This window comes from Protopterus annectens, chromosome 13.part0, assembly GCF_019279795.1.
Source record: "Protopterus annectens isolate FY-2018-M chromosome 13.part0, PAN1.0, whole genome shotgun sequence".
NCBI lineage: Eukaryota > Metazoa > Chordata > Ceratodontiformes > Protopteridae > Protopterus > Protopterus annectens.
In genome coordinates, this window is record NC_056747.1 from 448,462,357 (window position 1) to 448,488,242 (window position 25,886).

Here is a 25,886-nt window from a genome sequence, read left to right on the forward strand (position 1 = left end):
CGGACAACAAAAACAAACTCACAGAAGACTTACAAAGAGTCATCTACCTGCTGCAAGCCCTGGGATATACAGTCAATACAAAAAAGTCAAGGCTGATTCCATCCCAAAGAATAACCTTTCTGGGTGCAGAACTGGACACATCAAAACAAATGGCATTTCTAACTGCAGAAAAGAAAGAGCAACTTCCTCTCTACTTCTTGGCATTAACAAAGCAGAGCCATCTAACTGCAAGAAAAGTGCTACAAGCTCTAGGCTTCATGGCATCCTGCATAATACTGGTACCTCATGCCAGGCTGCATATGAGAAAGCTACAGTGGTACCTAAAGAATTTGTGGTCTCAGCACAAGCACAGCCTAGAAACCAAAATTCCAATGATCCCATGCCTGAAGCAAGAGTTCTTATGGTGGGCTCAGGCCTGTCAATCAAACACAGGACTGCCCTTCTGCAAAAGTCAACCAAGACAAACCATCACGACAGATGCCTCAGACCTCGGTTGGGGGCACACATGATGGGCAAGTGCTTTCAAGGCCTATGGACTCAAGACCAGCTGCATCTTCACATAAATCTAAAAGAAATGATGGCAGTAAAATTGGCAATCCAGGCATTCAGACCTTTTCTCCAAGAAGGCCAGTTGATGATAAGGACAGACAACACCACAGTTATGTGGTACATCAACAAACAGGGAGGCACACACTCATACCCTCTATGCCGGTTGGCACTGGACCTATGGGATGTGGCTCTGAGCTACAACATTCAGTTACAGGCAATTTATGTACCAGGGAAGGAAAACATCCTAGCAGACATATTAAGCAGAACTACAACAGATGCCCACGAATGGATGCTGCATCCGGACATCTTCAAAACCATCACAAGAGAATGGGGATTACCACAAATAGACTTGTTTGCATCCCCTTCCAATCACCAGTTGAAGAAATTCTGCACAAGGACTTACCACCCACTTGCTTGGAAGGTGGACTCCCTATCCTTCAGTTGGAAAAGCCTGACAGCATACGCATTCCCACCACTACCTTTGATGCACAAGGTGCTTCTCAAGATCAAAGAGGAACGTCCGAGGATCATTCTGATAGCCCCATAGCCCCAGACTGGCCAAGACAACATTGGTATCCACTGCTGAGGAGCATGTCCAGGGAACAAATATGGACACTGCCCCTGATCCCATTACTGCTGACACAGAACAACTACAACATTCTGCATCCAAACCTAAAAACTCTGCAGCTAACTGCCTGGAACATTACATAACAGCAATTAACCCAAATTTATCCCAAAGGGTTCAAGACATAATCCTGGAGGCTCGCAGACCTTCAACAAGAAAGAATTATGCAGCAAAATGGAAAAGATATCTCATCTGGAGTACTGCAAAGGGGCAGGATGTGACACTGGTGAACATAGCCAACATCCTGGAGTACTTGGCGGAGCTCTTCCATACAGGCCTGTCCTATTCCTCCATCAAGATACATGCATCAGCTATTTCAGCAGAGTACTGCTTGGATCCTCCTGTCTTCTCGCATCCTCTGCTCAGACAGTTTCTGAGAGGAATTAAAAATGTAAAACCTCCCAGGAAACCTCCATTGCCAGCATGGGACTTGAACTTTGTGCTAGAAAAGCTGACTCTTCCTCCTTTCGAACCAGCAGCAACAGCAGAATTGCAATACTTATCCTGGAAGACTGCTTTCCTGCTGGCAATAACTTCAGCAAGAAGGGTCTCTGAGCTACAGGCATTAATGGCAGTGCAACCCTTCCTAATCTTTCATCAAGATAGAGTGTCCATGAGAACAAATCCTACATTTATGCCTAAGGTGGTATCCAGAGTATCTTTAAATCAGGCTATCCACCTTCCTACATTCTTCCCCAACCCACAGAACAGGGGAGAAAGGCTCTTACATACCTTGGATGTACACAGACAATTACGCTACTACCTGGACAGGACAAAAAACAATAGAAAAACTGACCAGCTTCTGGTAGCATATGCAGCAGGAAAGGAAGGAAAACCAATTTCTAAACAGACAATCTCCAAATGGATAGGAAATTGCATTAGATTTTGTTACTCCTACCATGGAAAGAAAACTCCAGAGAACATCAGGCCTCACTCCACAAGGGCTACAGCCACTACCACAGCTTTCTTACGAGGAGTGGCTACCAAGGACATTATAGAGGCTGCTACTTGGACCTCCGTGCATACATTTGCCAAGCATTATAACTTACCTCTATACTCTAGATCCCGTGCTGGTTTTGCCACTGCTGTTTTGCAAGGGATCCTAACTACACCATAATCTCTTCTCTTTTCCTCCTCCCCTAGTTTAGCTATGGTATTCTACCCATTTGTAAAGACTGCAGATGCATCCTTGAAGGACATAGTACAGTTTTGTACCTACCATAAATGTAGATGTCCGAGAGGAATGCATCTGCAGTCAGGATTACCCACCCTCCTTCCCCTCTGAGGTACTCCTAGGGTATTTGCCAATCTTCAGCTAGCTTGGGGGGGATCTATTATGGTGTATTTGTTTGTATATATGTACATACATGCTTATTTCTGTGTTTGCTCTCTACTATTTGGAAACTTTGGCATTTATCCAAATTTAGCCATCCAAGAGGGCACCTGGCATCTGGGGCAAGAAACACTGAGGAAAATGGCGTCGGCTGATGCCTTTATACCCGAATAACTGCCGCAATGACGTCGGGTGAAGTGCGACACCAGCCGAAGCCAGACCCAGACTTTGGAATCCGGCCGACCGAAGGGCTGCCTGATGACAGGACAACCCATTTGTAAAGACTGCAGATGCATTCCTCTCGGACATCTACATTTATGGTAGGTACAAAACTGTACTTTTGCACTGCTCCTGATACTTTACCTCCGGCTCCTGCTAAGCCCGATAGGTACTACAGGGTCCCGGACACTCATCACCACTTATATAAGGCTCCTTTTGCAGATCCAGAGACTATCTCCCAGGGCCCTAAAGCTGTAGCAGCTACTTCTTCTAAAAATCCCCTCCCCTCTGAAAGGGATTCCAGGTCCTTAGAGAGATGGGGTAAAAAAGTTTACACCTCTGCTACTTTGTCAGCTAGAGCTTTGAACTGCCAATTTCATATGATTCAATATCAAGAGTTTATGCTTGACCAGTTGACTAAAAAGCTGTCCTCAGAAGAATCTATAGATTAAAAGTATGTTCAAGAAATGTTACATAACATACAGCAGGTTAGTAACCATTCTTTAAAATGTGGCTATGATGCACTGGAGGCTTCCTTTAGATCAGCCATGACTGGCACAGTTATCAGGAGGCATGCATGGTTGAAAGAACAGGCATTACCAGACCATGTCAAATCTAAGCTTTTGGATGCACCTATGGACAAGGACAATTTATTTGGTGCCCCGCACAGCAGGTACTAAAAAGATGGAAGAGAAAGCAAAATCTGTGCAAACAGTGAAAGATTTCTTACAAGTTCAACCTCCAAGGTTTAGCAGGAACTGGCCCTCCAAGAATTGGTCCTTTCCGACTCCTCTAAGGCACAAAGAGGCAGGAATAGGCTCTAGAGGCAGAAACCAATCCAGGGGTGCCTACAGGGTCGCCAGTGGCAGGGCAACAACCAACGAGGCACGGATACAGCCACCACCACTACAACAACTCAATCACAGTGACTTGGCGGTGGCACCGCCTACCAGGGAACAACTAGAAGCACCCTTAGGCGGAAAGCTAACATTATTTTCAAGAAACTGGCACTGCATTACAAGAGTAAAATGGATTTTGCAGACTATAGACAAAGGTTACAGGTTCCATTTCCATACACTACCAGGAAAGAGAGGAATGCCAAACCTACCACCTTCTCAAGGGGTAGAAGCTATAAAACAAATATCTCAATTATTAAGAATGAGAGCTGTGGAAAAGGTACCATTTATGGAGCAAGGGAAGGGATTTTACTCCAGGCTCTTCCTGGTACCAAGAAAAGAAAACAAATGGAGACCTATTCTAGACCTGTCCGCTTTAAACACATTCCTCATTGTCCCAAAATTCAAAATGCTGACCCTACAGCAGCTTCTTCCCATGCTGGGCAAGGAGTCTTGGCTGGTAACTCTAGATCTCAAGGAGGCATACCTGCACGTCCCCATAAGACCAATTTGCAGAAGATACCTCAGATTTCTTGCAGGATCAGAGCATTATTAATTCTCAGCATTGCCCTTTGGCTTATCTACTGCGCCCAGAGTGTTCACGAAATGCCTGGTATCAGTAATCGCTCATTGCAGACTTCAGGGAATTCAAATCTATCCCTACCTGGACGACTGCCTGATACAAGCGGACAACAAAAACAAACTCACAGAAGATTTACAAAGAGTCATCTACCTGCTGCAAGCCCTGGGTTATACAGTCAATACAAAAAAGTCAAGGCTGATTCCATCCCAAAGAATAACCTTTCTGGGTGCAGAACTGGACACATCAAAACAAATGGCATTTCTAACTGCAGAAAAGAAAGAGCAACTTCCTCTCTACTTCTTGGCATTAACAAAGCAGAGCCATCTAACTGCAAGAAAAGTGCTACAAGCTCTAGGCTTCATGGCATCCTGCATAATACTGGTACCTCATGCCAGGCTGCATATGAGAAAGCTACAGTGGTACCTAAAGAATTTGTGGTCTCAGCACAAGCACAGCCTAGAAACCAAAATTCCAATGATCCCATGCCTGAAGCAAGAGTTCTTATGGTGGGCTCAGGCCTGTCAATCAAACACAGGACTGCCCTTCTGCAAAAGTCAACCAAGACAAACCATCACGACAGATGCCTCAGACCTCGGTTGGGGGGCACACATGATGGGCAAGTGCTTTCAAGGCCTATGGACTCAAGACCAGCTGCATCTGCACATAAATCTAAAAGAAATGATGGCAGTAAAATTGGCAATCCAGGCATTCAGACCTTTTCTCCAAGAAGGCCAGTTGATAAGGACAGACAACACCACAGTTATGTGGTACATCAACAAGCAGGGAGGCACACACTCATACCCTCTATGCCGGTTGGCACTGGACCTATGGGATGTGGCTCTGAGCTACAACATTCAGTTACAGGCAATTTATGTACCAGGGAAGGAAAACATTCTAGCAGACATATTAAGCAGAACTACAACAGATGCCCACGAATGGATGCTGCATCCGGACATCTTCAAAACCATCACAAGAGAATGGGGATTACCACAAATAGACTTGTTTGCATCCCCTTCCAATCACCAGTTGAAGAAATTCTGCACAAGGACTTACCACCCACTTGCTTGGAAGGTGGACTCCCTATCCTTCAGTTGGAAAAGCCTGACAGCATACATTCCCACCACTACCTTTGATGCACAAGGTGCTTCTCAAGATCAAAGAGGAACGTCCGAGGATCATTCTGATAGCCCCAGACTGGCCAAGACAACATTGGTATCCACTTCTGAGGAGCATGTCCCGGGGACAAATATGGACACTGCCCCTGATCCCATTACTGCTGACACAGAACAACTACAACATTCTGCATCCAAACTTAAAAACTCTGCAGCTAACTGCCTGGAACATTACATAACAGCAATTAACCCAAATTTATCCCAAAGGGTTAAAGACATAATCCTGGAGGCTCGTAGACCTTCAACAAGAAAGAATTATGCAGCAAAATGGAAAAGATATCTCATCTGGAGTACTGCAAAGGGGCAAGATGTGACACTGGTGAACATAGCCAACATCCTGGAGTACTTGGCGGAGCTCTTCCATACAGGCCTGTCCTATTCCTCCATCAAGATACATGCATCAGCTATTTCAGCAGAGTACAGCTTGGATCCTCCTGTCTTCTCGCATCCTCTGCTCAGACAGTTTGAGAGGAATCAAAAATGTAAAACCTCCCAGGAAACCTCCATTGCCCGCATGGGACTTGAACTTTGTGCTAGAAAAACTGACTCTTCCCCCTTTCGAACCAGCAGCAACAGCAGAATTACAATACTTATTCTGGAAGACTGCTTTCCTGCTGGCAATAACTTCAGCAAGAAGGGTCTCTGAACTACAGGCATTAATGGCAGTGCAACCCTTCCTAATCTTCCATCAAGATAGTGTCCATGAGAACAAATCCTACATTTATGCCTAAGGTGGTATCCAGAGTATCTTTAAATCAGGCTATCCACCTTCCTACATTCTTCCCCAACCCACAGAACAGGGGAGAAAGGCTCTTACATACCTTGGATGTACACAGACAATTATGCTACCTGGACAGGACAAAAAACAATAGAAAAACTGACCAGCTTCTGGTAGCATATGCAGCAGGAAAGGAAGGAAAACCAATTTCTAAACAGACAATCTCCAAATGGATAGGAAATTGCATTAGATTTTGTTACTCCTACCATGGAAAGAAACTCCAGAGAACATCAGGCCTCACTCCACAAGGGCTACAGCCACTACCACAGCTTTCTTACGAGGAGTGGCTACCAAGGACATTATAGAGGCTGCTACTTGGACCTCCGTGCATACATTTGCCAAGCATTATAACTTACCTCTATACTCTAGATCCCGTGCTGGCTTTGCCACTGCTGTTTTGCAAGGGATCCTAACTACACCATAATCTCTTCTCATTTCCTCCTCCCTAGTTTAGCTATGGTATTCTACCCATTTGTAAGACTGCAGATGCATCCTTGAAGGACATAGTACAGTTTTGTACCTACCATAAATGTGGATGTCCGAGAGGAATGCATCTGCAGTCAGGATTACCCACCCTCCTTCCCCTCTGAGGTACTCCTAGGGTATTTGCCAATCTTCAGCTAGCTTGGGGGGGGATCTATTATGGTGTATTTGTTTGTATATATGTACATACATGCTTATTTTATGTGTTTGCTCTCTACTATTTGGAAACTTTGGCATTTATCCAAATTTAGCCATCCAAGAGGGCACCTGGCATCTGGGGCAAGAAACACTGAGGAAAATGGCGTCGGCTGATGCCTTTATACCCGAATAACTGCCGCAATGACGTCGGGTGAAGTGCGACACCAGCCGAAGCCAGACCCAGACTTTGGAATCCGGCCGACCGAAGGGCTGCCTGACGACAGGACAACCCATTTGTAAAGACTGCAGATGCATTCCTCTCGGACATCTACATTTATGGTAGGTACAAAACTGTACTTTCCTGTTTTTCCTAGTCTCAGATGGGTCTTTACTGGTGTATTCAGCAGTTGTCTCTGAATCCAGGAATTCCTTTTTATTCCCCTCTTCCCTCTCAGGAATTGTTCACAGACACTTCAGACGTGGTATGGTGGGTGACATTTGGCTCCCTTAAAGTACAGGAGGTGTGGTCACCTCGTCAGCAGAAGGAGCACATCAGTGTCAGAGATGAGAGCTGTTCTACTGGCTCTTCAGGCCTTTCATCCTCTTTTCTGTCCAGGACCCCTCAAGGTGTTCACAGATAATACCATAGTGATATGGTATATCAACAAACCGGGAGGAAAGAGATTTCATCTTCTTTGAGGTTGGCACCTCTGGTATGGGATCTTGCTGTCAAGTATCAAGTGAATGTTAGGCAGTTTATACTCCTTATAGTCAGAATGTTGTGGCAGACATTCTGAGCAGGTCCTTAACTCAATCCCATAAATGGATGCTTCACAAGGATGCGTTTCTCGACATTATCCACCAGTGGGGTACTCCTCAAGTGGATCTTTGTGCCTCCTCCCTGAACAGACAGCTTTCTCTGTTTTGTGCCAGAGTCCCAGGTCCTTTGGTATGCAAGGTGGATACCCTCTTATTTTCTTGAAAGGGGATGTTTCTTTTTGCATTTCTTCTCCTTCCTCTCCTTCCGAAAGTCCTGTTCAAGATTCAACAGGATGCTCCCAAAATCTTGTTGGTGGCTCCTTTCTAACCGCGACAGCACTGGATGCCCTCCTCTTCTGCATCTAGCCAGTGGCAATCATCACAAGTTACCTCACAATATGGATTTAATCACACCAGACAAGGTATCTCTTATCCGTCCCCAGCTGTCCACGTTTCAGCTGACAAGTCTGAGCAATAGGATTTTGATTACTGACAGACACCTTTTTTCTGAGGACATGCTGCAAATCTTGCAGAAAGTCAGGAAACTACAACTAGGAAATCCTACTTATCCAAGTGGAAGAGGTTTTCTATTTGATGTCTCTGTCGTAACCTTGTAGATATTCCTTTGTTTTTCTGCCTTATCTGTATGAGTTGCTCAATGCTAGTTTGGTCTAGTCTTCTATTAAGGCCCACTTATAGGTTGGTACTAGGCTATCGGCCCTAGGGCCTATACAAGCCTAGCCATAACAATTCCCTGGATATTTCTTCCCACAATAATTGCTTCCCTGCCACCCCCCTGTCTAGCAGGGTGACTGACGTGATCCCTGGGGTGAATTTCGTATCTCCCATCCAATCATCAAGGTTCCTTCTGAAGAGGGCCAAGGAGGTGCTCTGCTTGACATGTATGGGCAGTCTATTCCAGAGTATGGGGAGTCTCTGGGTCAGGAACCTATCCCTCCAGCATGTTTTGTTCATTGTGATGACAAGGTTTAGATCCCTGGAGCGTGTGGCTCTGAGGGACTGGGATTTCTTTAAGTGGAGCATGTCCAACAGCTCAGGGTTTGACATGGCCTTGTATGTTAAACAGAGATCACCTCAGAGTACGATATGCCCACAGAGTAGTTTTTTTAGACTGTCAGCATAGGGCATCTGCTGTAGGCCTGTGATTCTTTTACTGAGGTATTTCTGTGGCCTTTCCAGCTGTTGCAGATGTCTTGTGAGGTGCATACCAAATGGGGCATTGTACTTTAATGGGTCTAATGAAGGATGAGTACAGTGGGACAATGACCTCCTTTTTAATGGATGAAAAGCCCTTAGTGATGAGGTGTGCCACATAGAAGGATTTCTTGACTGTTCTGGCGATGTGGTTATCAAAGGTGAGACCACTGTCCACCTGTGTCCCTAAGTCTCTCATCACACTTTCGGTGTTTAGTGTACTGCCACCTATGTGGTAATTCATGGGTACATGGTTTTTCCCAAAGGGGATAACTATACATTTCTTGGCATTAAGCTTGAGCCCATGGCTCTGGCACCAAGCATCTGTTTCTGTAAGGCCGTTTTGTAGAATATCCACATCATTTGGGGATTCAATAATGGTTCCCAGTTTGCAGTCATCTGCGAACTTTGTTAGCCAGAGTCCTTTAGTGTTGGCCTGTACTTCAGAGAAGAGAACATGAGCGGTCCCAGGACTGAACCCTGAGGTACTCCACTTGTCACTTGTCTGGAGCTGGATTTGGAGTTGGCTACTTTTACAGTCTGGCTTCTGTCAGTAAGCCAGTTGGTAACCCATTGAGTGACGTAGAGATTTATGCCCAGCTTAGTAAGTTTATCTATGATTCCATAGTGGGGGATGGTGTCAAAGGCCTTTCCGATGTCCAGATAGGCTGTGTGGACTGCCTTACTCTCGTCCACAGCTCTGGAGACTGATTCAGAGAAGTCAGGTTCAGGAGATAAGATCGGCCCTTCACGAACCCAAACTGGGTGGGGTCCAGTGTTTGAAGGTTGACAATGTCTTTGTTTACAAGTTCCATGATAATGCATTCTATGCCCTTGCAGATCTGGCTTGTCAGACTGATGGGACTGTAGTTCCTGTGATCCAAGGTGAATACCCCCTTGTGGAGTGGGATACCTGTAGCTGTGCGCCACTCAGTGGGCACAAAGCCTGAGGTGAGGCTATGATTAAACATGACACTTAGGTGAGGTGCCAGTTCATTTTGTAGTTCATGTAGTACATAGCCCGGGATATCATCTGGTCCCATGGATGCTGTATTCTTAGCTTTGGAGAGTGCAGTTTCTACCTGTGTGGCCGTGATTACCGTAATTTGTCAATCTTTTGGTATTGAGATGGGCCCTTTAGGGGGTGAGAGGGGGGAGAAGTTTGCACTAAATCGATCTGCCAGGATATTGGCAATATCCTTGGGATCAGTATATTTACGCTTGTATTCCGCTTAGCAAGTGCCTTCCAGGTGTTCTGCAGAGTTTACAGCAGCAGAGAGACAAAAGAGTGTTTTTGGAGTGATTAAGTATCACATGTTAAGTTGTCAATCTCGCCTTCATTCTTGCTTGATGGGTTCGGAGCCGATCCCTCGGCTCCGACTCGGCACTTGCTAAGCTCGAGAGTCACTTTTACCAGCTCGAGGCAGCCCCATATCCCATGATGCAAGGCGGTAAGTACCAGATCTCGTTTGCCGCTTCGCTTAGGAGGTCTTCTTTTTACCAGCTCCTGGTAAGTTGTTCACTTTTGTGATATTTAAGCCCCTTTTTACTTAAAAACCTTTTATTGATAGTTTTAAGTTATTTTTGTACCTTTTCTGACAGAAATTCCCTGTCTCCTTTAATTTTTTGTTAGTCAATCTTTTCCCTATCCCATCCCCCCCCTGTTAGGGTGTGTGTTGGTTTTATAGAATACCTTTTGGTATTTTATTTAAGTTAATTTTGACTGGTGTGTGTGTGTGTGTTTTTTCAGCACCATGTCAAAGGAGAGGGTCTCAGGTTTTAAGAAGTGTGACTCGTGCTGTCAGAAGATGTCTCTGACAGACGGTCACACTTCTTGCCTGTATTGTTTGGGCCCTCTTCACCTGCAGGACTCCTGTGCTATTTGTCACTCCTTCAGCCAGAGAGTCCTGCAGGAGAGACGGAATAAGCTGATTCTTAGGGGCCTTCTTAAGCCGGAGGGCTCTCCGGCTAAGTCGGCTCCACCAAAATCAGCAAAACCTTCCAAGGCCCAGGCTTCTGTATCTAAGCCTGCGGCCTCGGCTCCAACTCGTACTGAGTCGCGATCGGCTCCGGCTGGAGCCGATTCTGGCTTGACAAAGCCTTCGGCACCGATGGCTATCGGTGCCGAATCTGTATTGACCACTTCGATGTCGGCTCCGATCGGTTCCGACACCCATGTGGCACAGGCATCGGTGTCGGCTCCGATCGGCTCCGACACCGTTACTTTGGTGGCTGTATCGGCTCCGGCTGGAGCCGATACATCGAGGCGCCCTGTCGGCTCCGAGAGGTCGGCTCCGACAGGATCTATAGTATCGGCTCCGATGGCTCATTCCAGGAAGAGGTCGAGGTCTCCTTCCTTGGAGCCGATACTTTCGGCCCGGCTTCACCTCTTCTATCGAACGGAGCCATCGGAGCCGATCTTCAAGGTCATCCAGGTTGTCAGATCATGACCTAGAGAGAGTGGTCAGTAGATTACTCAAGTCACAGGTACTGGCCCAAATGTTACACAGTCCGTCTCAACAGACTACTGTGGGTCCACACCCGTTACAGTTCCTCCTTCAACTCTACCCCAGAGCTTGGAGTTGGAGTCTTCGGAATGGTTACTGCTACGGCTGGAGGATGGATACCCCCTTCTGTTCCTTCAGCCTCTACTCTTATCTCCTCTTCGAGACCTTCCTTAGAGGGATTCGGTGGTCGGGCTTCCATGGTCTCCTCCGAGGGGGTGAGTGGCATCGGACCCTTGTCCGAGCCCGCTCTTCCCCTTGGAGCCTCGGCCTTGGTGAGCTCGGCTCCGTCATCTGCCTCGGAGACTTCTCTTCGGCGGTCCCTGGAGTTCCTAGCTCTTCGAGCGGGTTCTCTCGGACCTGCCTGGGAGGGGAGCATTCGAGGTGATGAAGAGTGTACTGGCCACTGGTGTCAGTCAGCAGTCTGTTCACGTAGCTCCTCCCTCTATAGTACCTGTTGACATCTCTGCCACTTCTCTTGCTACAGGACCCAGAGATCCTCCACCTCAGGTTTCCCCATTGGGAATTTCCCCCTCTTCCGAGGATTCTCCTGATGTTTCGGGAGATCCTCCTAGGAAGAGGACTTGTAAGAGGAAGCATGTAGACTCCCGAGTCTGTCACTCGGATACTGACTTTGATGAGTCAGAGGGATCCCTAGATCCCCTCTGAGGATGTCTCCTTCTCAGACATCCTAGAACTTCTGAAACAGAGGGAAACTGGCCCACCAACAATCCCTCTCAGCATCACTCAGTATACCTAGAGGCGTTTGGATCTCGGCCCTCCACCTCCTGGGTATCTCTGCCTTCGACCCCTTATGCAGGTGATTGCACGAAGGCGTGGGCAGCTCCTGACTCTGTAGAGCCAGTCCCTAGGAGGCCTTCAAAATTTATCACTGCCCCGAGTGACAAACAATTCCTTACTAAGGGTGTCCCGCTGATGCCATGGTGGTGGCTGCGGCCACCAAAAAGGAACTTGCAGATCCTTCCGTGCCCGTCCATCCTCCTAATAAGGACTCTAGGACCATGGATAGGTAGTAAGCGGATGTTTTCCTCAGCGACCTTTGCTATGCTCGCTGAATTACCTATGTCACTTCACCAGACTCCAGAGGGATATCCTGAAGGAGCTGGGAGAAGTAGTTCAGGATCCTACAGCTGCAGGGGCTCAAGAAAAATTGCTTCTCAGCTAGGAACCCTCAATTCCATTGCAAACTCCTCCATGCGGCTAATATCTTATGCTGCGGATGGAGCGAGTAGAGCCGCAGGCACGGTGTGGCTCTTAGACGCCAAGCCTGGATGCGGCTATGTGATTTTTGGATCCCTTTAAGGCGTCCTTCACAAATTCTCCCTTTGATGGGTCAGCTTTGTTTGGCCCTCAGGTGAAGGAAACCTTGACCAGGTGCGAGCAGGACGGCAAGACTCTTTTTGCTGTTGGAGTCCGTTTTACCACCCCTTCTAGGCCTTATCCCAAAGGACAGAAGGGTGGGAAGATGTGGTTCCGTAAATCCCAAGGAGTCACGCCGATTCACGTGGTCAGTTTACCCCTAGAGGCAGAGGGGTAACAATAACAGACGCCGCCTAGAGGCAGAGGGGTCCAAGAACCAGGGAAACAGGGAGCCTCTCTGACAAGCCCTTTCAGCATCCCTGAGGTGTTGCCCGGCTGTCCCTCCTTGGAGGCAGTCGGGAAGATTATCACTGTACCCAGAAGCCTGGCATTCCCTCACTCAAGACAGATGGGTACAGTCGATCATATCCAAGGGTTACATAATTCCTTTCGAGGAAAGTCCCTTCCCTCAAGTTCCCTTCCAGATGTACCACCCGGTCTAAGGGAGATTGCAGAGTCAGAAATCGCAAAACTACTGCAAAAAGAGCCATTCAGCCAGTTACAATAGACCATTCAGAGCCGGAATCTACTCAAGGTTCTTTTGGTCCCCAAAAGACGGAGACTGGAGACCAATATTGGATCTCAGCAGACTCAACAAGTCTGTCAGGAAGACAAGATTCGAATGGTCACCCTTCAGTCAATTCTGCCCTTCTTACAGAAGGACAACTGGATGTGCTCAATAGATCTTCAGGATGCACTATCACATCAAAATTCACAGACGCTCCAGGAGATTTCTCCGCCGGCTGGGGTCCAGTCATTTCCAGTTCAGAGCCCTGCCCTTTGGTCTCACTACAGCCCCCAGAGTGTTCACCAAATGCATGGCAGTGGTCACGGCTCACCTGAGACGTCAAGGATTCCAGGTGTTTCCGTATCTCGACGACTGGCTCCTGTCAGCCACCACCAGGCATCAGCTTATACAAGCCAGGGATTACACAATAGACCTTTGTTCTCATTTGGGCATCTCAATCAACTTCGAAAAGTCATCCTTATCGCCCTGCCAGTCTATTACCTTCATAGGCGCAAACTTAAACACTGTTCGGATGTCAGCTACCCTTACAGAACAAAGAGTTTCAGACATTCAGACTCATGTCAGGATCATTCTGGCCAGCAAGAAAATACAGGCCAGAATGGTTCTAAAGGTATTAGGTCTCATGGCTGCGGCCATTACTCTTCTTCCCTGGCTCGATTCTACATGCGCCTTCTTCAGTGGATGCTGTTCACACAGTGGTCATACCAGCAACTTCCAATGCGTCACCAGATTCTGGTGACACAGACATGCAAAGAGCATCTTGCTTGGTGGATCACATCGTCTCAGGTTCACCAAGGCAGGTGCTTTGTACCTCCGCCCCGATAGCCACTGTCACCACGGATGCCTCCCTGATCGGGTGGGGGTCATTATCAGGGCAGGATGGTTCATGGGGCGTGGCAACCGCTCGAGTACCATCTGCACATAAATGTCCTGGAGATGAGAGCAGTGCTTTTAACGTTGCAAGCCCTCAACGACTTTCTTCCCGTAGAGGGACAATTGCAGTCCACACAGACAACATGTCTGTAGTTTGGTATATCAACAAACAGGGCGGAACCAAGTCCTACCCCTTGTGTCGAGAAGCGCTCAGACTTTGGCAATGGGCGATCTCCTCTCATCGGTTTCTGGTAGCAACGCATATCCCTGGGAAAACCAACATTATAGCGGACAGATTGAGCAGAGCTATCCTCATGCCTCACGAGTGGTCTCTCAAGCAATCTATAGCGGAAGAGATTTTTCTGGAATGGGGTCGCCCATGTTGCGATCTTTTGCTACTCCCCAAAACAGCAAATGTCCAGACTTCTTCAGCCTCTTCCCTCTATCAGGCCATCCCCCAGAGACGCTCTGACCCAGGATTGGCCCCAGGGACTTCTTTATGCCTTCCCTCCATTTCCTCTGATCCCTCAGGTGATCCAGAAAGCTACCGCTTTGAGAGCCAAATTGATTCTCATTGCCCCTTACTGGCCTCGACAAGTTTGGTTCCTGTTGCGTGAACATGACCTTGTGGTGCAGGCATGGCATCTGGACCCAGTGCCAGATCTTCTGATTCACCAATCCGGTCAGCTGCACCGGTCAATCCCTTCTCTCAACCTCACAGCATGGTTGCTCCACTTCCTTCCTTAGCCAGGCTTCCTTTGATCTCTAACCCAGTTAGAGACATCATAGTAGCTTCACTAAAATCCTCTACCAGGAGGATTTACACAAGCAAATGGAACGTTTCTCTTATTGGGCTAAGGCCCAAAATATTGATCCCTTTACTGCCCCTGTTCAGGCAGTTCTGGACTTCTTAGCAGAGATTTTTCATGCAGGCTCCTCTTCTTCCACAGTCAGAGTTCAATTGGCTGCTATTTCCAATTTTCATGTCGGGATAGCAGATCATAATATTATGTCCCATAGGCTCTGCAGGGCCTTCTTGAAAGGAATTTTCCTACTAAAACCTCCAATCAGGAATCCTCCTCCTCAGTGGGATCTAAATTTAGTGCTGACATCCTTGATTCTTCCCCTTCGAGCCAGCTGTTTCTTGTTCCCTGAAATATCTTTCTTGGAAAACGTTATTTCTAGTGGCTATTACATCTGCCAGGAGGGTGTCTGAACTTCATGCTCTTCGGTTCGACCCCTATTTGGTTTTTCACAAAGACAGAGTATCTTTGAGAACTAACCCAACCTTTTACCTAAGGTCGCTTCAAAGAACAATTTGAATCAATCCATTGATCTCCGGTTTTTTCCTAACTATTCAGATAGAGCTTTACAAAAGCTACATCATCTTGATGTCCATCGTCAACTTAGATATTTTTTGGACAGAACACAAAATTTAGAAAATCTGATCAACTTTTTGTTTCCTATGGATAATAAAAAGGCCTTCCTGTTTCTAAAGTGACTTTGTCCAGATGGCTTTCTTCGGTCATCTCTGAAATTTATACTCAGGGGAAAACAGCTGAGCTCAAAACCTCAAGCACATTAAACTAGGAGCTTAGCTACTTCTACAGCTTTTCAAGCTAGACTTCCTTTGGACACTATTTGTGCAGCGCCACTTGGGCCACTCCTCACACTTTTGTTTCCCATTACAAATTGGACTTGGCCTCCAGGGACAGAGCCAGTTTTGGCTCTACAGTCCTCAAGAGTTTGTTCCATTGAGCCACCCAGGATAGAGGTGCTAGGGACGGTCCCATCAAGCAAGAATGAAGGCGAGATTGACAACTTAACATTAAGAAGTTATGTACCTACCATAACGCTCCATGTTAGTTGTCTTCTCGCCTTCTTTCTTGCGACCCTCCCTCCTTCCCCCTGGCCTGGACAGACCTTGTATAAGAAACTATTATGCTAAAGACCATTCAGACCTGGTCCTTTTCCATCTGTAAGTTTCTTCTTCCTTTGGGAAGTATTTTATGCTTGGTGCTATTGCCCTTTGTCAACAAACGAGATCTGGGTACTTACCGCCTTGCATCATGGGATATGGGGCTGCCTCGAGCTGGTAAAAGTGACTCTCGAGCTTAGCAAGTGCCGAGTCGGAGCCGAGGGATCGGCTCCGAACCCATCAAGCAAGAAAGAAGGCGAGAGAAGACAACTAACATGGAACGTTATGGTAGGTACATAACTTCTTATTTTCTGCTTTTCTTGCTGTCTTAACTAATTCTGCCTTAAAACCCCAGTTTTTTTAGCGAATCTGTGATTTAAAAAGTTTGCTATTGTATACAACTCCGCACAGCTCCTCGTGGTGTCCTGCAGAGTGAATACCGGCAACAGAGAGACCCAAGAGAGACTTTTCCAGATTTAAATATTTTTTCTCTGTTTTTTTGCTCCGACTGCCTTTTCCCACCTAAAAAGCAAATTTCTAACTGATCTGTGGTTTAAAAAGTTTAAATTGCATTTGCCTTCTGCTTTTTACAGTTTTTGCACTTGTGTTATATCAATGTAAGTCGTTTTTGTATTGTATAACTATTGTAGGCTACACACTAAAGTGTGCTAGCCTGTTTATAGCATTTACAGTGTTTTCTGTGTGTTTTTCTGCTATTTCCTGAAAAAAACAAAACAAAAAAAAAAACAAACAAAAATATTCTCGTTTCCCGCCTTTGCTGAACTAGATTAGTCCAGATTTCAGGTTTTGCTGAATTCCGGACTGTGGTATAGTTTCCTGTGTTGCCCATATCCTTACTTGTATAGGAGGAAGCTTCTCTGTTCACCAGTGAGAGAGGGGAGCTTTGAGCAGCCTATCTGTCCCTGGAGGAGTGGTCTCGGCCCTGAAACTAGTAGCTTATTGGCCGTTTTGGGTCAATTCCTATCTTTCAGTTTCCCTGCTTTAAAACCCGCATTTGCGCGGTTTTTCACCAGTATACAACTCTGCACACAGCTCCTCATGGTGTCCTGCAGAGAGTGATACAGGCAACAGAGAGACCCAAGAGAGACTTTTCCAGATTTAAGTTTTTTTTTTCTCTGTTTTTTGCTCCGACTGCCTTTTCCCGCCTAAAAAGCTAATTTCTAACTGATCTGTGCTTTAAAAAGTTTAAATTGCATTTGCCTTCTGCTTTTTACAGTTTTTGCACTTGTTTTATATCTATTTAAGTCGTTTTTGTATTGTATAACTGTTGTAGGCTACACAGCAAAGTGCGCTAGCCTGTTTATAGCATTTACAGTGTTTTCTGTGTGTTTTCCTGCTGTTTCCTGAAAAAAAAAAAAAAATTCTCTTTTCCTGCCTTTGCTGAACTAGATTAGTCCAGATTTCAGATTTTGCAGAATTCCGGACTGTGGTATAGTTTCCTGTGTTGCCCATATCCTTACTTGGATAGGAGGAAGCTTCTCTGTTCACCACTGAGAGTGGGGAGCTTTGAGCAAGCCTATCTGTCCCTGGAGGAGTGGTCTCAGCTCTGAAACTAGTAGCTTATTGGCAGTTTTGGGTGAATTCCTATCTTTTTCAGTTTCCCTGCTTTAAAACCCGCATTTGCGCGGTTTTGCGCATAGCGCAGCGCCACTTAAACGGGTTTAAACTATTCCCGGCTCCACAAAGTCTGCTCTTCACTTTTTCCCTTGGAACTGTTCTAAATCTCAAAGTAAGCACTCTATTTTCATTCTAAAGCCCTGCAGTTGCTCGTATACGTAATCTTATAAGTAAGCACTAATAAACTAAAGCACTACACCCTCTTATACTCCCTTTAAGTACTTGGCTCCCTATTGGTCCTTTTTGATCAGTCAAAAAGTAGTTCCTTATACTATTCTGGCATGTCCAAAAGTCAATTTCGGGTTTACTCTCCAGTCCAGCTGGTGAATCTGGGAATCTTGAGGCAATGTTACAACTGCCTTATGTACACAAATCACCCTCTCCTCCTCCCAACAAGCTCAAATATATGAGAGAGATGCAACTATATAGCCAAACTGGAGGCTGAGCTCTCTCAACCCAGTACTGGCACAGTCAGTCAGGAGGAGAAGGTAACCACACACACCACAAATCCAGTCTCACATAGACCTATCGCAACAGCAAACCAAACACACAAAAACATACTCGGTGGCTCTAAATAAAAATCTGCCCAAGCAGCAGAGACCTCGAAAGCAGACATCCAAGCAACCGCTACCCCCACAACAATACCCACATATCACATAGTTCACAAAGTCAGTGTGCCACACAGTCACAGCCCTTAAGGCTAAACAACACACCTAATACACTTGTAATAGGTGACTCTATTGTTAGACACACTGACATCCCACTCACCAGGCTGAACAAGGAGAAGGTCACTGTAAGCTGCCTGTCTGGTGCCAGGATCCACCACGTAACACAAGCACTCGGGTCACTCCAAAGCAAGTACAAATATGATTCCGTCATTGTCCATGCTGGTGTGAATGACCTGAGACATGCCTCTCTGGACTACATGAAAAGAGACATAGAGGAGCTCTCTAATCATGTAGCCCAGGCCGGTATGACCCTGACCTTGAGTAGCATCTTACCCTCACCAAGAATGATGCCACAGTATAAAGAGAAAATGATCAATTTTTACAATTGGCTAAAGTATTGGTGTCATGGGGATCCAGTGTCTGTCAGCCTGGGATGACATGCTCGACAAGCCACGTTGCTTCGCTAGGGACGGCTTGCACCTGTCACCCCTGGGCTTTCAAATACTGGCTAAGGCTCTTGCCACCTCCATAGTGCCTTTTTTAGGCAAGGCTCAAAAGACAAACCCACCTCCATAGACAACACAAGGAAAAAGAAACTAAGGGTAATGCTGCTCAACGCCAGAAGTCTAAACCTCAAGATGCATGCACTCGAGGCTCTCCTCAGTATGGAGAATATCGATATATGTGCAGTAACAGAAACCTGGTTCAAGGCTCCCGAGAGCACCCCAGCACTACCAGGTTATACCTCATACCATGCTTTTCGGCCCCAAAACTTGGACCAAACCACAAAAGGAGGGAGAGTATCCATATTCATCAAAGATACCCACACCTCCAGGTTAGTGGCACTGCACGAATCATCAGAGGCCATTCATGTGCAACTAACAGTGGGCAAAACTGCCTTTCAGTTTGTAGCCTGCTACAGACCACCCTCCCAAACTCAGGAACCCCACTCTACTTTCCTGAGAACACTGGAGAATATGAAGGTCTCTCCAAACACCATTATATTGGGTGACTTCAACAACCCAAACATAGACTGGGAGCACTACTCAAGCCCCAACAACCTCGCCCAACGGTTCCTAGAATTTATAAACTCAAATGCTATGGAACAACTGGTCACCACTCCCACAAGAAGGGAAACCATATTGGACCTGATCGTCACCAACATGGGGACTCTATGTTCCATACCAGAGGTATACCCCTCAATGGTAAGATCTGACCATAAATTAATCTCACTGGACATCCATATCCCGTCCCCACCCCCATACGAAACCACAGTGAAGAACTTCTCAAAAGCAAACTTCACACTTCTCAAAACCGAGGTGGAATCCTTCAAAGCCCCCAGGCCAGTGGAAAATACGTCCCAAACCACAGAATCCTTTACAAATGCATTCTATGGACACCTACAGGAATGCATGGATCGTGCTATCCCAAATAAAACCAAGACTCACTCCTCCAAAGGCAAGAGACCTGTCTGGTGGACCCCAGTCATAAATAAGCTATACAACTGAAGGAGGAAGCTACTACATGATAGAGCAAAATCCCAAAAAGGGAAGGCATCTCTAATCAGTACTAGCAAGAAGCTACGATCCCTCATAAAATCATCTAAGGCCAGCTTTGAAAGAAAAATTGCACAAGACGCTAAAGATAATCACAAGGCCTTCTTTAGTTATGTCAGTAACCTGGGTGGCAACTCCCAGATATGCTCTGAGTTAGTGCAAAATGACAAAAAATACACTGAACCTACAGACATTGCCATCATCCTGGCAGACAGGTTCAGTGCAAACTCCCCCCCCCCCCACCAAAAGAGCAAATGTCTATCCCAACAGAGTGTAGCCTCCCTGACATCACAGATACACAGGTGAGAGCTGCCCTCTCGAAAGCAAAAAACACAGCATCAATGGGACCGGACGGTGTCCCGGGCTGCGTCTTACACAAGCTCCAAGAAGAACTGAACCCTCGCATAAAGTCACTATTCAATCTCAGCCTTACCTACAGAATATGTACCCGTATCCAAGGAATGATGTACAGCAACAGTGATCCCACTCCACAAAGGTGGTGCCACAACGGACCCTGGAAACTATCGCCCTATAAGCCTGACTAGCCTGGTCTGCAAAGCTATGGAGCGTGTCATCATGCAACTCATAAACAAAGACATTGGGAACCTCCAGACACTGGATCCTACCCAATTCGGCTTTAAGGGCAGATCTTGCCTCTTGAACCTGGTCGACTTCTTTGAAACAGTCACCAAGGCCATAGATGAAGGGAAGGTAGTCCACACAGCCTACCTGGACCTCGCAAAAGCCTTCGACACAATACCCCACTCGGGCATCATAAATAAGCTCACCAGCTTAAATATCAAACCCTGTGTCACAAGATGGAATGCAAACTGGCTCAGGGATAGAACCCACATGGTCAGAATTGCAGGTGCCATGTCAGACTCTAAACCAGTTACAAGTGGCGTCCCACAAGGCTCAGTCCTGGGACCTCTCTTGTTCGGTATATATTTCTCTGAGGTACAGGCTAACACGGGAGGGCTATGGCTGACAAAGTTCGCAGATGACTGCAAACTGGGTGCCATAATCGACTCGCCGACTGACGGAAGCATCCTCCAAAAGGGTCTCACAGAGACGGATAACTGGTGCCAGAGCCATGGCCTAAAGCTAAATGCCAAAAAGTGCATAGTCATCCCCTTTGGGAAAAACAGAGTGCCCACAAATTACCACATAGGTGGTAATCCATTAAGTACAGAAGAAGTAATTAGGGATTTGGGGACCCAAGTAGATAGCAATCTCTCCTTTGACAATCACGTTGCCAAAGTGGTTAGAAAGACCTTCTATATATAGCCCACCTTATCACAAAAGGGTTTACATCTAGATCAAGAGAGGTCATTGTGCCCCTCTGCTTATCACTCCTCAGGCCCATAATTGAATACAATGCCCCATTCGGGATGTACCTTACCCGACACCTGCAGCAACTGGAAAGACCCCAAAAGTATCTCACCAAGAGGATCAAGGGACTCAAACAGATGCCCTACGCAGTTAGGCTAAAGAAACTCCAGCTCTACTCAGTTGCTTACTGCCTACTCAGAGGCGATCTGTGCCTGACGTATAAAGCCATGTCCAACCCAGAATTAATGGACATGCTCCACCTCAGGAAATCCAAATCCCTTAGAGCTACACGCTCCAGGGACTTAAACCTCAGCACAGAAATAAATAGGACATGCTGGAGGGACAGATTCATATCCCAGAGGCTCCCCTCACTCTGGAACAAAATCCCATTCCATGTTAGGCAGAGCCCCTCAATGACCCTCTTCAAGAGAAATCTTGACAAGTGGATGGGAGATCGTAGGTTTACCCCTGGGATCTCTTCTGTGTCCCTACTAGACAGAGGCACATTAAACTAACCTTAAAAGTGCTATGTTCTGTGACCTACTATACAGAGGCACAGTCAACTAATCTAAAAGGGTGACGAAAGCCAAACACACTCTGGCTAGGCTTATAAATGCCCTAGGGCAGATAGTCTAGTATCAACCTATGAACCTATATTTAATACCATTCTGTTGTAGTTCAGAGCATATCTGAGCATTGCCATTTAGATTCTTGACATAACTATAGAATGCCTTGTGGTTGTCTTTGGAATTTTTGGCAATATCAGATTATCAGCTATCTCTGCTGGTCTGCCTTTTTCTCCTCCTTTAACTTCTAGATTTGAGGTTATACAATTTCTTAAAGGTGTCCTTAATAGTAGACCTCCCAGGATGCCTTTAAAAAGCAACAAGTAGATTTTGGTAGGCTGGCTGGACATTCGGGTTTCCACAGCAGGGAATCATCCATCTGTTAAGAGTATTGCAGCAGTGAAGGTAAGGACATCTACTGTTATGGTAAAATTTTATACAACTGTACTTTCCTGTCACCCTTCCTGAGTCTCTGTGAATTGGTTAATGTGAAAACATTTAGCCTTTCTGCAAGCAACATGTCAGTAAATAGACAAAACTCCTCCTTGAGATGTTTTTTGATTAACTTCAGGTCCTCACTTCCATCTCTGCTGAAGTGGCTGATGTCAGGCCATCATCTACACCATGTTAGTTCTGTAACCAGAAATCTTTTGATGTTTAATAAAATTAGAATTACATACAGAGCTTTCCTGAGGCATGAAGACTTCTTAATTCATGCCGTAGCTCCCTTTTATACTTTAAGAAATGTTTCTTTGTGCTCTGTTTTTAATCCTGATTTCTCAGTTACATTTTACATGGAACTGAAGAGCATGGAAAGTACATCATTGCTGTATGTGAAATGACTATTTATTTTGATGTTTTAACAAAACCACTTGCAAAGCTATTATGGCATTGATGTCTTTACACAAAACAAACACAGAAAATGCCCCAAAAGTCACCAAACCACGACAAAATACCAAAATAAAGGTTACTGTGTTGTTTTGTAGCTACTCACTAAAGAAACTGTATAAAAGGACAACGCCAGTACAAGAATGGCAAACACATTAATGATATTTGGTATTTACTCAAAAACAAAAAAATGTAATTAATAACATGCTCCTTTGTGTTGCAGATAAAAGATGCTGTGTGAAAATAGTGATGTTTCTTCTTTTGGAATTATTGCTGTTTATTGTCTCAATAAAAGTTGGTAATCTCCTTCTACAGCTGATGAGTTTATCTGCGTTAGTAATAAGACATGTTTGATGTGTAAAGCAACAGTGTGACAAACAGCTTCACTCGTTATCATTGTTGTTTTAATTGAATATTGCAGCTGTGTCACAACATACATTATTTTTCTCCTCTTCTACCTGTGGTGTTACCAACTGAACAAAATGCTGATACTGTAGTGGAGACAGCTTACCAACTGAACAAAATGCTGATACTGTAGTGGAGACAGCTAAAGATAGCAAACAAAGTATCAGATATAATTTTGGTGCATTGAAAACTCAGTAATAAGTAGTTGAAAGGGAAATATTGCATTTTTTTGTACGTTAACCATTAGTTTCCCTTGCACAGATTTGGTTTCTTTACCAGCTAAAGAACTGTATGTTTGTACAGCACAATCTCTGACCTGTTTTTTTGTTTTCTTTCCTTTTTCCACAGGTGAAGTCTAAGAAGAATGTTCCTACAGTCCTGAAGGAGGTAAGTACTGCTGACTACTACCTAATGTAAAGGTGTTAGTGTTCTGTAATATGTTCTGTTAAACACTGGTACAGTGCATGTTATGAGAGCATCTCCGATTCCTTTTGACATATGCACAGACAGGGCAGCTGCAATATTTGCACAAACGTATTAGAGCATGTCTTCTTCCATTTGCCCATCTTATTATTATTGGTCTTCTTCATTTTTTTTTTTAACCACTAGTTAAGTGGATAGGTGTATTGACCCAAAGATCCAGTTTAGATTTAACCAGACATTTATGTAAAACTCATACAGAGTCAGAATAGTAAATGTACAAGTCTAGAATATATACAGTTTAACAGCATCTGCTAATTCATTACAAACTCATCTATCTGTGAGCATCACTATCACCATAGGAAAAGCTAAATAGCTACCCATAAATCAAAGATCTAATGTACTGTTAAGATCCCAGCACTACAAACTACTCCAACTCCACACATTTGCTCTCTTTGCAACTAGACTTCATGAAAAAACCTTGTACAATCTGAGACGCTACTCAGAAGTTGCACCAACTTTCATTGTCCATAGAACCAAACTCCAGAGCACTGTACATGTATTCTTCTCTTAGGCACCTAGTCTTTGTGGCAAGCTCTCTCCATCAACTTAAGAGAAATCAACATTTACTCCAAATTCAGAATGCAGCTCCAGTAGCACTTCTTCATCAAAGCCAAATACCCCTGCTTCAGCACAGGATGCATCACCAAACATAGTATCCCCTTTCCAAGTCTCTCCATCTCTTAGATTTACTGAAAGTTGACCCACTTTATAAACTAATGTACATATTGTATTTTGCACTCCACTTTTGCACTAGAAAGTATCTGTACGGATTTTCTATGTAACTAGTCTGAACTACTATGTTACTGCTTACATTTTTGTATTTTTTTTTTTGTGAAATGTTTTGTATTTCACCCAGAGTCATCCTGAACCTGAAATTAGTCAATATTGTTCAGTGCACTACCCTGGTTAACAAGTAAGCATATATATATATATATATATATATATATATATGTGTGTGTGTGTGTGTATATATGTATGTATATATATATATATATATATATATATATATATATATATATATATACACACACACATATACATACATATATGTATGCGTGTGTATACAGAAAACAAAAGAGCAATCGGTCGATCATTTAACATAGCTTACATTCAGGAAAGTAGTACTACAGACAGCATAATGCAAAAAAAGTTTCAAACAGGTGATTACAACTACAGTAGATATAAAAAGTGTACACACCTCTGTTAAAATGCCAGGTTTTTGTGATATAAAAAAATGAGACCACAATATTTCATTTCAAAACTTTTCCCACCTTTAATGTGACCTATAATCTGTGCAATTCAAAAATTTGTTAGGGGCAAAAACTATAAAAAAAAAAAAAAACCAAAAAAAAAACCTACAACAACTCACCTGTACTTGGCTTCCTTGAAAATTTCTGTAATCACCAGTGTTTCACCCTTTTTTTTTTTTTATAGGGCATTCCTGGGCACATATTTACGGATTCTATTATTATAAGTGCTACCTTGGATCTCCACTGAAAGGAGGCCAATAACCTATTGGGACTAACCTGGTCAGCAAAGGATAAATAAGAATAAATAAAATGAAAATAAATATCCTATGCATTTTTAATCTAATGTCATGTAAGATGAAAAAATGTTCCAAATGACATTTGATCGAGTTAATTAAAATGTTTATGCAGGGGGCTATGCCTTCTGAATTCCCTACTTACTATATATAAAAAAGTCAACAGATACCTTCAGTGGAAAAAATAGATTTCCCTTTGCTTGTAGCATCCATCAATGAATGTGCACTTTGGCCACATATATGTTATTGGACACCTGGCAGTCACTTAGGTGTGATAATCATTTCCAGGCTTGCTTTGCTTTCTTCCGTTCTTATTTCTGAGATTTTCCTCACCTTGCTGGAGGCATAGGTTCCTAATTCAATATATTCTTAGCCAGTGGAATAAATTACCACTGCAGGTCAAGCAAAGTACTACTTGGGCTACCTTTAAGGCTTGTCTTGATGGCTGGATGGGTAGGCAAAAGTTTACACCGAGTTATGTATAGTTTTACTCAGTGTGGGAGGTGAGCAATATTAAGTGCTTGAAAAGGATGGCAAGAACTTTTAAGTTTGTCTGATGCTGTATGTAACTAGGCATCTTATGGTCCCCTTGATTGCTTGCTTAGTATGTTGCTTTGCTCCTTCTAGGTTACGCTATTATTCCCAGTCTTTTTCTTCTGCACTCACCACTTCCTTCTATACCTGAACATACGATAATTCTTTATATTCAGTATTTCCTACTTTTCTTTGAAATATTGATGGTCAATAGCATCAAACTGTGTTTACACTGAAACACTTTTGTCCTGATTACATTAGCTGCCCACTTCTGCACAATATGCAACTGCTGTGCAGCCTTTTCTCTGTGAGGCTTCCC

The 25,886-nt window shown here is 44.7% G+C and overlaps 1 protein-coding gene across 1 annotated transcript in view; it reads left to right on the plus strand.

Moving 5' to 3' along the window:
- The window catches only part of RBM19 (RNA binding motif protein 19), a 1,836,515-nt gene that overhangs the window by 559,934 nt on the left and 1,250,695 nt on the right, over positions 1-25,886 (plus strand). Inside the window, exon 4 of the mRNA XM_044054094.1 lies at positions 23,356-23,394. Within this exon, the coding sequence (XP_043910029.1) occupies positions 23,356-23,394 (39 nt within the window). The remainder of the gene's footprint in view (positions 1-23,355; positions 23,395-25,886) is intronic.